Source organism: Ischnura elegans, chromosome 4 (assembly GCF_921293095.1).
Source record: "Ischnura elegans chromosome 4, ioIscEleg1.1, whole genome shotgun sequence".
Lineage (NCBI taxonomy): Eukaryota > Metazoa > Arthropoda > Insecta > Odonata > Coenagrionidae > Ischnura > Ischnura elegans.
The window spans coordinates 114,968,135-114,983,974 of NC_060249.1; the positions used below are offsets into that span (position 1 = coordinate 114,968,135).

Below are 15,840 nucleotides of genomic sequence, written 5' to 3' on the forward strand. Positions count from 1 at the left end.
GCTCAAATCTAATCCTATCAATCTGAATTTCTAAAGGTGCTGGATTTTTACATGCACTCATTTTCTGATTACATTTCTATTTCACGTTGGGGTCTGTAATGTAGCATTTCTTTTACTGAGCAGGAAGAATGGGAGAAGGAGCTTGAAAGACTATCATCTCGCTTTGAACGGGAAATGTCAGCCATCGGTGGAAGCAGAAAGAAGAAGAAGGGAACAGGAGATGAAGAAATCTCTTTGAGATTACAGCAGGAAAGGGAAGACCTGGAGAAGAATATGACCCTACGGAGAGATCGGAAGAAAGAATCAATAACAAGGAAACTACTTGAGCATGAAAGGTAATAATTCAATTATTCCTAAATACTCAGCCTGTTAAGGAATATCCTATGCTTTCACGATAAATACATACAGTGGAACCTCGTTAAAGCGAGTACGGGCTATAGCGACACCCCCGCTATTACGAGATATAGCCGATGCACCGTCAATTGACCCTATAATGAGCATGTTAAAAAATTCGTTTTTACGAGACCCTTTCGGTGTTGGCTCTCGCCATAGCGAGGGTTTCACCGCCGGAAGACTTTCATCAAGACTCCTTAACCTCTGTAATTGCTAGCGATCTGTAAGAAATGAAGTTAATGGAGTGCTCAGTCTCAAATTTATGTGGTAAACTGTCGTTCGATAAATATAATGATTGACGAAACAATGCTTTGAATGATTTTTATTCAGTGCGGCGCTTATAAATTGTTTGAATAGTTAGTCGTTATTTGAGTAAGGAAATTTAGTGATGCAAAAAAACATCGCCTTTCGTCTGGATTTATGCTTACGTTTATCGGATAGATGTTTATCTGTCGCCGCACCACTCCTGTTCCTGTATATCTGTTCGCAACAGGTATATTGGCTATTATTTGCTCCACCTCCGGTAAAGCGACAATTCGCTATAGCGAGTGTTTATTAGTGCACCGTGGGGTGTCGTTATATCGAGGTTGCACTGTAATTTATAATCTGTAGGATTTAGTTCTTTCCTAGCAAACTAATGAGATGAATTCTTCTCGAGTTCCTCACTGGGTCAGGTCTCCTGCTGCTAACATTTTTACTCCACCATCATCCCCAGGGCATTCATGCTGAGTTGGATTTTCTCACCTTTATACGTGATTCAGAACTGTCAGTTTCAAGTCAGGTTGCTTCTGAATGGGTGAATTCCATCTTCTGGCTAAGCTTGAGAAAATCCACCCTGGCATACATGTCCTGAGGAGGATGGCGGCGAAAGTCATTGAATCAATGGCAGCAGATGACTTGACCTGGCAGAAAACCGGAGAAGAAGTCATCTCATAATACGGTCTATGTTTGGCAAAGGGACACTTTTTGCTACAAAATCAAATAATTTTTTCTATATGTATGTATATATAAAATTCTACACATTTATAATAATAACTTTTTCAGAGCCGCAACTGCTGCACTGGTGGAGAAACAGAGCAGAGAGATGTTGGATCTGATCAACGAGAAGAGAAGTGAGTACATGCGAGCAGAGTCATTGTACCTTGACGACGAGCTGGACGATGAAGATGACGACTTTGGTCATGGGGGCCTGAGGACGTCGAGAGGGGGAGGAGGAAGAGGCGTGAAGGGTGGAGGAGGGCGAATCGGATTGCCGGAAGAGGGCGTCATGAGCGCCGAGGAAACTGCGATCCTCCTCGAGCCGTATCCGTCGCAACCTCCGGCACCCATGCCCCCTCCCATCCCCAAGGCACACCTCTACCAACACCCCATTGAATTCGCACAAGTGGACCAGATTGCCATCTCGGTGAGTTTGAACATTCTGATCCAGTTTTCCTATCCGCTCACATAATTCAGGTATGCGCTGCCAGTGGCACAGCGAGTGGGGGTTCTGGGGTATAAACCCCCCCCCCCCCCCTCCAGAACTCAGAGAAATTTTTAAGTTTAATCCATTTCACTTAATTGGATTAATATTACTTATAGAATAGTGTAAATATTAATAAAATATCCCTCAGAAGGCTGTAAAACTCAACATTTTGAACCAGTTCTCTGAAAACTTTTCTATGGGAGGGCCCCCACACCTCCCGCTTACCCTGGTTGGTATTCCACACCCTCAGACACCCCAGTGTTTTGCGCCTGAAACCCCCCTAGCCTTAATTCCTAGCTGCACCCCTCTGCACTGCCATCAGAACCAGAGGGCTTATGAACTCACCTTCCCTTCCACAGAATGTACATACATCATGAAAGACTAAGTGCACAATGCCTAAATTCTGCTAATTAAATAAATTTCTTTTTGCAAGCTACAACATTCTTACCCTTGCTTTAATTTTTTTGGATAATTAGAAAGTTTAGTACCAAAGGCCTTAAGATGATGCCTGTTTGTTAATACTATACTGAAAGTTAAATTTTGCTCTCAAATTATAGTACATTTTCATGATTTTGCACACATTTAATTCATTTCAATGGATACCATATGAATGAAATGTTCCTCATTTTTGTACATTAAATACATTTCATTAAATACATCACCAAAAGTTTTACCATGAGCAACAATCATATGACTTCACTCAAATTGGGATTGTAAGCAGTCCCTTCAAAATTGCACATTATTATGTATATCACTGTTTTTATAGCAAATAGCTGTAGAAAATTATCATGTGTGCCTATTTAATATTTTCAATAATCATAATTGACCACCATAATAAATTATGGCATGTCATGAATTTATGATACGTCAATAGGTAAATAACAGACCCTAAATTACTATGGACTTCTTTTTTAGCCTGTTTGTAAAATCTCTTCAACTGTCATTGGGAAACATACCTTAAAATTTCTCTCCGGGAAGAAGTTATATTTGATATTTGCCAAAATATATTTTTAAAACAGAAATGAGTTTGTCATGTTTCATTAAAAACATTTCTTCCATGAATTTTCCGTGGATCAATGTTCAGAAAATTTTAAGAATTAATATAAGTAAGGCTGATCAATCTGTTGGTATTTTCCAGGTGGCTCAAGAGGACCAGAAAACATTTACTGACTTGGTGAGGCAGCTGGTAGGAAGGTGTGGTTCAGATGTTGAAAAGGCCAGGTAAGCAGACTGATAACATAATTAAGTAAATCACAAGTGTCAAAAATGTCATAAAATACATAAATACCCAGTAAAACAGAAAAAATAATAATTTAATCAGGCTAAATTTAAGAAAAAATACATGATTTGATTTCTGAAAAAATTGCATCATTATAGAACTGGAATGAAATTGTCTGATCTAATCTCTTTCTTTTTTAACAGGACAATTTTCAGATGGATAACAGTAAAAAATCTCAACACTATGCAGTTTGATGATAATCTCAGAGGGGATACACCAATGGGCCTCTTAAGAGGAATTAAACATGGAACAGAGAGCTACCACGTACTTTTTAAGCGTCTCTGCAGGTACTTACGCATGTTAAATCAAAAAGAATTGTCTCATGTGTTTCAATGGTTTCTGCATAAAGAAAACTCAAAGTATGTATGTACTTGGTTTTTGATGGTAACATATCAATGACTATTTGAGACCATGTATTTTAAGTGTTGTGTGACTTTGATGCATGGACAGTGAAACAGACTGTGAGATCCTGAGAGAAAAAAAAACTCCAAATTACTAATTCACTATACAAAATTTTAAAAATAATTTCATTTCCCAAAGGAAATTTAAATTTTTAAATGTAAAAAACAATTTCCACAGAAGAGCTATCAATAAGTATTCAGGCAAGCACCTTTTTATGAAATGTTCAGACATCTTCGAACTATAGTTCGAAGATGTCTGAACATTTCATAAAAGAGAACCCCCAGAAAACTTCCAACCCCACTCACCCTTTAAGTCAGATATGAAATTGGCAGCAGGTATGAAAATATTATTTCTTAAATTATCAAGTCTAATATATTATCTTGGGGATACATTATCTTATGAATGGGGAGTGTGGTAGCCTGTTGGCAAGTGCAATTGGCTGCTGGTGGAGGGGACCTGGGTTTGAATCCTGGGTGAAGCCTTCAGGCACCCCAAATCAAAATTCTCATGGCCCAGGGAAACGAACCGGTCCCCCTACCTTGAATGGGTGAAGTTCACATACCTGTGGCATAGTCTGTGATGAGCTCTACCATTACCTAACTAAATCAACCTTCAGGTGGAATCACTGAGCGAATGAGTGAATACATTATTCTGAATTTCTCTCTCAAAAATATTAAACGTTGCCATGATTTTTTTTCTACACAATTTCTCGTCTCATAGTCTCTCCAAATGAATATTGTCATACTATGACAATAAAATATCATCAAAACCATAGAACCCACCCTCTCCTAATGTATTAAGTTCAGCATGCACTCTCCCTGTATTTTTATAAAATACCCCAAATTCATAAGTCTATCATCAGAAATCAAAATTATTTGAAAAGCTCAGCAGGTTGCTCTCAAATTTCAATACCTTACTATGTATCCTTTTCCATATTTTTTCAGTTATGCCGGTCTTCACTGCGTGGTTATCAAAGGTTATTCCAAGTCAGCCGGCTACCAGCCAGGAGTTCGGTTTGAAGACAACCGCTTTAGGAACTCGTGGAATGCAGTCTTTGTAGCTGGTGCATGGAGATTTGTTCAATGCAATTGGGGTGCACGTCACCTAGTTAATGCAAAAGAGGTTCCAAAGCCAGGAGTGACCAATAGCCCTACTCCAGCAATGACATCAAGTCCGGTGACTGGAAATAGTCCAACGGGAAAAGGAAAATCTGACAGTCTGAGGTAAAATATATCTGAATGAAGATTGGTTTATTTTCGTGGGGTTTTTCGCTACTATGCAGTATATTACAAGATAAATGATTAAAAATAATCCATGTCCAATGAGAAATTATGGAAAGATTTGAAGACAAGTATTAAAATTGAAATATGAATTCGAAAATAATGAATGATAGAGGAACAAAATAATTCAGCAGAATTTTTCATAGCGCCACAAGATTACACGGGCCATAGCATTGCTTCTTCCCAATAACAAAGGAGTGGAAATGTTGCCGTGAATGTGAAGTGTACATGAACCACAAAAAAACTCTGGGTTAATCATTTGTTGTCTATCTTCCAAGGGTAATTTGGCTCTTTTCTTTGATCTACCATTAAATACAGGTAAAAGACATTTTAAAATTCAGATTAATGGAAAATTAAAAACCTCTAACACTCCCTTATAGCCATGGGTGTACCCAGCTGGGTGTAAAGGGAGCTACTTCTCCCCCCCTAGAAGGGAAAATAAATTTAGTTCAAAACAAGAGTTATGAACATATTTTCCTTTTGAAGAAAAATGATATTAGTATAAGACATGGAAGTAAAATAAAAATCATTATTTTTTCAAGCAAATAAAGCAGAATCCTGATTATCCAGCTGCGGTTTATCTGGGTCGCAGATTTTCCGTGCATGATTTTCACTCTTGTTCAATTTTTTCCGTGATCTTTATTTAAAAAAATAAAATTGGACGCAAAATCGCCGAAATTACTGAATTAATGCTAGGATACATAGGGCTTATTATTTCCGTTATAATCCCCTTCGTAAAATTGAAGCGATCGCACGCTAGCTGCATTCATGGGAGTACCGTGTTTCTGTTTTCCAAGCTTCGCAGTGTGCGACTGCACTCCGTGATCACAGATACGAGGGTTGTACCAAAAGTAAGGTTCCCATATTTTTTACAAATATAAAACTTTATTTATTTTATATTAATTTTCACATCGTTGAAAAGCTTACACTTTTGATTATTTTTCAACGTAGTCTCCATTTTTTTGACACACTTTTAAAGACAGTGGTCCAGCTTTTCTATCCCTAAGTTGAGGAAGTCTCCCGCCAACCCGTTGAGGAAGAGTGCGACCTCTGCTCGGACTTCATCATCGCTCTTGAAGCGGTTGCCACCTATGAGTTTTGTGTCAGGGATATAATGAAACACCCACGCTTCATCTCCGGTGACAATAGAGACCAACAACTCCTCCCCCCCTTAAAATTGTTGAAGAAATTTGCGAGCACAGTCAAGGCGTTGCTGCATGTGTCCATCAGTCTGCATACGGGGGACCCAGCAAGCATACATCTTGCAATAACCCAACGTTTCTGTTAAATTTCTTTCAATTGTGCCTTGGGAAGCTTCAGGAATGCGTTCAACAAATTCACGGACAGTGACCCTCCGATCTTTGAGTAGCTCACTGTTGATCTTCTGGACAATCCAAAACCGGCGGTCTTCCACTCCATTCTCATCGTGAACTTCCGTGCGACCATCGGCAAAAGCCCAGCAACATTTGTAGACGAGCTGAAAGGACATGCACCCTTCACCATAAAGTTCAGTCAGTTGCTGATGAATCTCCAATGGCGGTAACTTCCTTGAAAGGAAAAATCGGATTACTGCTCGATCCTCACAGTTGGCGGGGACGGGGATCATCACTTTCATTGTTGAAGGTTGCTAAGCCAATAATGAGCGACAAAGTGAATCGCGTACTGGCGGACTCTAGAGTAGGGGAACCACTGTGCACGGCAATGTTGTGTGATTTAGGCTATCACCTTTGCTCAACATTGTAGCTCATTGGGAACCTTACTTTTGGTACATGTCCCATAGCAATTGCAACCCGGGAAACATGAGCGAGATGCGAATACGTGGCATGGTGACTGACAGTGTAGTTACCGATGTCGAGCAGTAGTTTTGAAGCATTCATGCAAACCACTTTTCTGTATCCGTGATTACACAACCACGGATGTGTGGTTTTTGAAACCAGGCCTTACATGAAACATTAATAAGACAAGTACAACCATGTTATGAGCCGCTAAAAAGATCGCGGACTGGTGAAGAAAGATCTCATTGAGTCCGGGAAGCACTCTAAAATAACAGAATAACTGTATAAATAATAATATATTGTTTGTTTTAAGTAAATTATGAACATTGCAAGATATTAAAGTGAAAGTTTGGGTTATCTGTGTTTTCCGATTATTCGTGCCCTCCCTCCCCATCACTAGCCCGAATACTCAGGAGTGTACTGTAATCATAAAAACTAATAAATTTCTGTCATAATTTCCTTAAAATTTTGGTTTCTGCTCAAAAAAATACAACTTGAATAACTACAGATAGTTTCCCCCCCCCCCCCCCCCCCTCTCCATCCCCAGTTTTGATTCTGGGTACGCCCATGTTTAGAGCAGTTAGTGCTCTAATGGATACTTTTCCAAGGTTCCACCACAAGAACAATCCTTACTCATTCTTTGACATAGGTCTTGATGATTAAAATTCTCCTCAGCAATGACACAGGAAAGCTCAAAACTTTGAAATAATTCTTACAATTCTTTCTTCACAGATATGAATATGATGACCACTACTTCCTCACAGATCCTAGAGAGTTCATCTATGAGTTTTATCCCTTGCAGCCAGAGTGGCAACTCCTCAAGCAACCCATTACTCTCTCAGAATTTGAGGACCTGCCATTTGTGCGCTCCCTTTTCTTTAGATATGGTCTCTATTTCCCAGACACCAACACCAAAGCCGTAATGAACACGGATTCAACAGGTGAGCAACTTAATTGATAAGTAATGGCTATAGTCCAGGAAATGAAGCTCATAAAAGTGAAAAACCTTGCAATTTTTTCAAACTGAATCGATTTGCACCAATATTTGGGATTAGACTAATTATACCCCCTACTTCAAAATCTATATTATGCCGTAGGGCGCTTTTTATTTTTTAGGGGTGAAAACTACCCCTAAAAGCTGGAACTTAAAAAATTATTTTTAAAATTAAATACGTGTAAAATTTAGTTTAAATTATATGTATAATTATTTTTTTATGTTTGGTAAATAATTTTAAGGCGTTTCAACCCATAATAATCAACCCTTATTGGGGGTTAATGTAAAAAAGAATTTTCAAACTGAATCGATTTGCATAAAAATTTGTAATTATACTAACCATACCTCCTTTAAAAATTTTTTTCAAACCGAATCGATTTGCATAAATATTTGGGATTAGACTAATCATACCCCCTCCTTCAAAATCTATATTAAGCCCAAGGGCGCCTTTTATTTTTTAGGGGTGAAAACAACCCCTAAAAGGTAAAACTTAAAAAATTATATTTTAAAGATAAATACGAGTAAAATTTAGTTTCAATTATTTGTATAGTTATTTTTTTGTTTGGAAAATAATTTTAAGGCGTTTCAACCCATAATAATCAACCCTTATTGGGGGTTAATGCAAAAAAAATTATTTACCCTAAAAATAAAAATTATTTATCACATTGTATCATCTTATTCACTTTCTTACTCCTTTTATTATGTATTCACTTTTTTCTCTCATGATTTTAATCACAGCACAGAAAAGATATAACAATAGGATAAACAGAACAAACTTCGTCATGGTAACATAAACAAATAAATCTACATTTATGTAGACATTACATGAAACACAATCAAACGGAGACTGTATGGCTTCCAGTCTTCCCATCACATGCATGCTCACAGGTCATTGTGAGCGAGAGCACACATACTCACATATGTGTATGTATATGTACATCTTATGGGTATGTGTGTTTATTTTGTAGCAAATTTGAGTGTATCGTTAGCTTCTAACGTAAAGTACACAAAGTATATGCTGATTATGAGGAATATTATGCTCTGAATTGTGGATTTCGAATTTTTCGAAAATAAATTTGATTGGTATTTCAAACATAGCTCCTTTATTTTTTATGATAGAAAGTTCATTTAAATTGTATTTTGTAGGGTTTTTACTGACTACAAGGTCATGTGAATTACATTTTTTTCGAGTCATTATTTTTGAAAGGGGAGGGATTTAAGGGTTTAAATAAGGTGGTGCTCCCTTGGAAATGGAGATTTTAATTATCAATATCTCACCAAATATTTATTATGTAGAAAATTAAAACACACCAAAGTATTTGAAAATAAAGAAGCTACAATTTAATACTCTTGCATGTTTTTCATATCTCCAGTTTTTTTGGAGTTATTTTGAAAAAAAGAGCATTTTTAACGAAATTGTAGAAAATGACTTTTCACTTTTTCCTCCAATTTTTTCAAAATTTACAGTTGTACATTAAAAAAACTTCTAGGATCAATTAACAATACTTAAATAAAGAGAAGTACTGAAGGGCATTGATAAATTTTGTCTAGTGTGGTAATAAGGAGTTGTTTTCCCTGATTTTTTCGTACAAAAAAGTAGGGACTGATCTTATTTTTGATCATAACTCGCTCAAATTTCACGATAAAAATTTTTTTACCTCATTATAAGAAAGTTTTTTAAAAACACTTTTAAACAGATTACATAATTTTTCCTCAAAAATTACATTTTTCCCGCTATTTGGTATTGAATCTTTCAAATTTAGCGTATGGCAAACAATACATGACCATCAACAAGTTGTAGCTCGGTTCGAATTGGTCATAAAGGAAATATAAAATAGCATTTTTATTTAATGTTTTACAAGCTACAGTTTTGTAATTCACAATTTCTTAATAAAATTAATACTTTTCAAGTTATTTGCCTATAATCGATTAAAATCGTTGATTTTTTCGTCAAAAAACTGTTACTTTCAATCGCAAATAACTCGAAAAATATTAATTTTACGCAAAAAATGGATAGAACATTTTATTCTTAGAATTCGTTTTTCTATCGATTTCATTGGTCAAAATATAATTAAAATTTTCCACCCCCGAGATGGGGTGGAAACCACCCCCAGGGTAAAAGCGCCCGTCGGCATGATATAGATTTTGATTCTTGGTATATTCCCTACTTATTGTGAAAATTTCAAGAAAATCGATTCAGTTTGAAAAAATTGCAAGCCAAAATGCTTCATTTCCTGGACTACTAGTATTTTGTAAGGCATTGGTGGAGCATTATAGAGAAAAAAATTAAGTTCTGCGCAATTGAGGGATTTTTATTTTCCTTCGGAGGCCTAATAATTATCATATCAATTTTATTTATCAATGAATTTCAAATGAAAACAAAATACAAGAGATAATGCTCTGAGCTGACAATTAAAAGGTTTCCAAGAGTCCATAGGTACTTACTCATTAAGGCAGGGAAATTTTCTCACACTGCCCACTTTCACAATCAACTTAAAATAACACCTAATTGAATGATATTGAAAACATTGCTGTGTCTGATTAAACAAAATTTGTTAGGAATCATTATGGATGTACATTCATCTAAAATAAGTGACCTCATAAAAATTATGGAGCTTAAAATTTTGTAATCAACCTTGTGCATCTCCTGGCAAATGCCTACATGCAAATTGAAAATAAAAAGTTTGTTCATGAAAGCTCATGTGACCCGATTTCTTCTCACTTATTAAGCTGAAATCTTATACTTAAATTGGATTCAAAATATGTTCAAGAGAAAATGAACTCAATTAAATATTTATAGAAAAGATTCGTGGTAGATTGTGAGTAACACCTGTATTGATTGCCTCCTTTTCCGTAATTGTCTACAGGGGCAGCAACCATCAGAATAGGCATGCCTCCGCACATGCAGTCCAGTCTCATCTTCCATTACAACCTCAAGTCTTGTGACTCTGAATCGGACACCTACGACGGAGTCAGTTTGAAACGCTTCGTTATGCAGGTAATGAAAATTTTGATTTCCGGCCTGGTTACTCAGTGCATTAACATTTACCTCTGGGTAACTGCAAGAATGATAGCAAAAATGCCTCATTTAACCACCAAATTTGTGTGAATCCATTAACACAAAATAGAACTTGCTCCAATTTGCTTCATGCATTAATACTGTTACTGCACATACATTCATATTTCATTCTGGTCGACCCTGAGTGTTCATTCATTCACATAAATTCATACGAGTTAATGTATTGTGCAACCAGGCCTCTGGGATTGTCATCTGAGATTTATTTTAAGTCACCACAGATTGAATCATGTCCATCTGATTCTAAACACATTTACATTCAAATTACCAGTTCTGAATGGATATTTTTTCCACGACTAATAGATCATAATTAATTTAATGACATGAAACCCTGAGTTTCTTCTTATTTCAATCAAAAATTGGTCATGATTCAACTTTAGTAAAATATCACGAACAAGCAAAAATGTAGCATGCATGTATAATTAGTAGAATCACTTTTATCCATCTGCCAGCAATGGTACTGAATTGCTTTCCATCCAAGAAAATTTAGCCAGCTTGATAAGTCCCAAGGCTCACTATCACTGAATGTCCTTATGAACTGTAGAAATCAGTGCTGCAAATTTTCTCTGCATGAAAATCCAATAATGAGCTCCTCTTCTTCCAGTCGGTGGTTGGGGATGTCGTGGCTTTCCGAGTCCATGCTCCTTGCAGTGGATCCTTCCTTCTGGATGTGTTCGCCAATGCCGTGACTCCAAGGGAGTATCTCACTGGAGAACCGATGAAGTTCAAGAGCGTGTGCAAGTTCCGCATCACGTGCATCTCGCTTGCAACCGTCATGGTTCCCCTTCCCGACTGCGCTGGGGGCGAGTGGGGACCGGCCAAGGCGAAGAGACTCTTTGGCCTTGAACCTCTCTCTCACCCGGACGCCCTCGCTTTCGCCGGTCGCTCCCTGCACGTACGATTCCGCATGAGGAGACCGCTCGCCGCATTCGTGGCTGCGCTGCACAAAAATGGGGCAGACGAGCGCAAGCTTTCCCGTTACGTCTCGCACACTGTCGAACCATTTTCGGGGGAGAACGGAGGAGACAATGGCGAGACAGACTTCATTGGAGATGTCGTTACTTTCCACGTTACGTTTCCCGAGGAGGGACAGTATGGCCTCGACATCTACACGAGGGAAGCAATGCCGGAGGGCATGGACTCATCCGACATGGGTGACTCAGGGGGTCTGGGTGCGGCAGCGACAGCTGAGAAGCACCTCCTCACACACTGTTGCAAATACCTCATCAACTCATCCAAAAAGAACTAACTAGTCAATGACGCTGTTGTTTCCAAAATCTATCCCTCTGGGTTCTGGGAGGGTCGAAAACATAACAAGTGGGATCAGAAACGAGGGGATGACCCAGAGTATTTGAAAACTCGTGTTTCTTCTCACTGTTAAAGAGCAGTCTTCAAGAAATGAAGTCATGTATTATGTACAGACTGGTAAGAATGCACACTGCATCCTCCATTATGAGCTGCAAGTAAAAAAATTATTAAGGGAATTCGTCACATAACTAGCTAACATGCTGTTAAAGACCAGTCTATGTGCAGATTCTTGATTCATGAGCATAAAAATTAGGGGCATGAGTTTCCATGTATACATCAAAATAATTTTTACTTATGCTACTGAACTCATTAGTCTTGGAGTTGTAAATAAGAGTTTTAGTACCGTGTGTACATATTCCCAGAAATCAGTTCTATATCCAGCAATCACTTCTTAGTAAGATCTGTAAAAATCGCACCCTCTACAAGGGTCCAACATATACTTAGAAGTGATATGAAGCAGGGCACTAGGTTATGGACCCAGATATAGACATCACTGTCAAGTAAAGAGCAGTGGTTTGATTAGAAGGCCAAATACAAAGGCTCTATCTCCACCACTAAATGCTTTCAATAAGTTTGGAAAGGGACTTGATACTGTTATGTCTAGGTGCTAGAAAGAAGAAGGAAGGGTGCATCAAATTTTTTTGGAATTCGAAACTTTAAACCACTACACTCATTTTAAACTGTCTCCAAGTCCATGCTCTCGAAAGTTACTTTTGGATAATGATGCCTTAAGAGGGTAGATCATAACTATGAGAGAAAAGAAAATCACAGTTCATTAAACTGAGGGGAAAGAGAATTTGAATGATTTACACATTGCATTTTACCAAGCATTTTCATCTGCATCATAATTTTGACGTATGTACCTATGCAATCATCTCCATAAAGCTACATCTTTCTATTTCCTGACTTTAAATAGGATAGTTATGCATGACTCCACCACCAAAACTTTTCATTAGTGAAACATTTCCTTATGCCAATGTACAAATTATAATCAGGCACACAAGCATTTAAGAAGCCCAATGACAGCATAAATATACCTATCAATCGATAATTCCATTCATACTAGACTAAAATTAGACTTATTATGTACTTAATTTCCCTCCTATTCCTCATGCAATGTACCCAAGATCAAGACACATTAATGTTTTCAACTCATCTTACTTACAGCACGAAAGTACGTCTGACACAAAAGTGTTATTCATCATCTTAGTCTAGGCATAATCATCATATATAGCGGGTACATCCTTAATAATTTATTATAAATGAAGTAAGCAATCATGATTAAGCAGATAATTAAATTATTAATAATTATGCTTTTAGGGAAGTAAGTTCATAAAATTGGTGCACTAATTAAGGTCCCATTTATGTTATTTTGTGAGTGGTTTCAAGGTAACCAAGAAATCACTTCAACCATTCACAATACTGAACAATGAAGAATTTAACAGCCAAACATAGAGCTTTTAATTGGTCTCTCTCCAGTTCAATGATGAATCAATATTTTATTCATTACAGAATATCAGCAGTTTCTCTTGGAGCACTAAGCATTTTAACGCGTGATTACCACTAAACACAAAAAAAACTTTAAAGACATATCGATAATAGTTTTCCCCTGAAAAGGGACAGATTAAGACCGTTTTTGGGAGGCAGTTCATCACTGTCAATGGTACTGTGATGGTTTGCAATACCTCACAGCAATAAGGCGTCTGAGGTCTGATATGCATGGACGAGTGGCTTTTAGAGATTCATCTATTATTATTTGACATAGTTTGTTAATGTGGTAAAAACAAAAACTTTTGATGGTAAGCCACCTTAAAGATTACCATTTTCCCATTCCCCACAATCGGTCACTGCAATTGGGTGGAATACATACGTACAAACTGATTGCAGTTGCCGGTAAATGAGATACATTTTCGAGCACAGTGATTAAGAGCTCTGAAAAATGCAAATTGAAGATATCTTCACAATCAACACCACTTAAATATACAGCGCAAAATTAACTCCATCATTAGAAAATTCATGGCACTCAAGACTTACTGTCAATGTAAGGGAAAATAATAATAATGAAAAGAAAAATCTACATATATCGCTAATGCAGGTAAAGTGAGTAGAGCTTTTTCGTAAGCTTATAACATTGATTCTATTCTTCTAAGCAAATTAATGCCTGGCAGCTTTTATGATCTAATTAAAGTTAAAGTTATGTTCTCGTTAATGATGATTAAAAATTCTACGGAGGTGGTAACAGACAATGGTTGGCAGGGCAGTGAAGAGATATTCATTCCTGCAAGCCAACTTGACAGTGATAACCAAAATAAAATTTCACTGAAATTAATTTTTTACTCAACACAATCTCATCCAGGAGTGTGATAAATTCATGCACCTACTTTATTTTGTATTCGGTAACTGCGTTATACCTAATATGATTAAATACAACTGGTCAATGATAATATTCAGCGGAGAATATTTGTTATACATAATTGTGTATATATATTTTTATACAAATACTCTTTCATGTGCAATGCAAACATGTGTATATCTAATTATAAGCACTGTTTTTATTATACAAAGTAAATATTCATGCATTTAACTAATAAAAAAATTTAAATAAGGTAAACCAATTTTTTCTTCATTTTATTACATATTCCATTTTGCAACTCAAGAAATACACTCAGGAAACAAAACTTTTTGTTACACAGATATAGGAACATAAAAAGTGTACACACGGAAAACGTTAATACGAAACTCATATTGCACCAAATATTAATAAACACACAAATTAAGAATAATATACATAAAAAATATCTTTACAGATATTGGCAAAAGCCTCCAATGCAAACACTGCATAGCATTGCTCAAATAAAAACAAATTTTCATAATTTATCCGAATAGCCCTTTCACATGATAATAATTGCAAAGTTCATAGCACATTAGTTTAAAATTTTGTGTTTGTATCATTCTTTCTCACTGATTTCAACAGGTAAGTGAAAATTGAAAAAAGATAGTGGTAAATCTAAATCAATTTTAAAAAATACCACAAAACTTCATAAAGCTGGCCTTCATTATGCAAAAGTATTTCCTCTTGAAAACATATTACTTATTATTATGTAAATGATATTAACAGGGTTGGCCATAGAAAGTGTGCATGGTGTGTTGTATACAGTGGCGCCGACTCCATGGGGCCAGAGGGGGCCCGAGCCCCCTCAAAGATTCGTTAGGGGGGGCGGAGCCCCCTCAATAACTCAAGAAAATAATTAAGTTATAATATGCTTTTTGAAATCACAAACATATATTGGTATTTTCCCATGTTTGACGATAGATACCTTTTAAAACACATTCAATAATGTGTTAAAACAAATAATTTTAAGGTAGTATGTGGGTTAACTGAAAACAAGTGGTGTGAATTATGATAGTGTTACGGTGCTGCGACACACTTTGAATTTAACCTCTTCCCAGGGTAATACCCCCGATATTGGCCCCCCCAATATTTTTTATAAGTCGGCGCCCCTGGTTGTGTACCATTGAATTCTTTTAGAGGAGGAGGCTCAAAAACATATTTCACTGAAGGTACAAAGATAGAAATATCAAAATATATTATTTTAGTATTTATTTTAAATTACCAGAAAGATGAGCAACAAGAGGAAACATTAACCACTAATGTTTAAAAAATAAACAATGAATCGGAGTATTAAAACGTGATTGCTCATTACATATCACCGAAAAAGCTGCATAATGATGGGAAAAAGGAAGATTAATTTGTTATTCTTCCCCAAGTAAAAAGATGCTTTTCGGAACAAAAGTTTGGTAGATATCAAGTGGAAGAGTAATTCTGTGGGGATAGCAAAAGGGTGGGTGGCTACCCTTAGTGGAAATG

General features: G+C 36.7%; 1 protein-coding gene across 2 annotated transcripts in view; it reads left to right on the top strand.

Moving 5' to 3' along the window:
* Window positions 1-14,583, top strand: part of LOC124157917 (hillarin) — a 211,514-nt gene extending 196,931 nt beyond the window's left edge. For both annotated transcript variants that reach the window (XM_046533003.1, XM_046533002.1), the window contains 8 exons: window positions 124-335; window positions 1,438-1,798; window positions 2,997-3,079; window positions 3,281-3,424; window positions 4,484-4,762; window positions 7,327-7,535; window positions 10,456-10,586; window positions 11,269-14,583. In XM_046533003.1, coding sequence (XP_046388959.1) covers window positions 124-335; window positions 1,438-1,798; window positions 2,997-3,079; window positions 3,281-3,424; window positions 4,484-4,762; window positions 7,327-7,535; window positions 10,456-10,586; window positions 11,269-11,913 — 2,064 coding nt within the window. In that variant the 3' untranslated portion in view covers window positions 11,914-14,583. The remainder of the gene's footprint in view (window positions 1-123; window positions 336-1,437; window positions 1,799-2,996; window positions 3,080-3,280; window positions 3,425-4,483; window positions 4,763-7,326; window positions 7,536-10,455; window positions 10,587-11,268) is intronic.
* The last annotated feature ends 1,257 nt before the right edge of the window (window positions 14,584-15,840 follow it).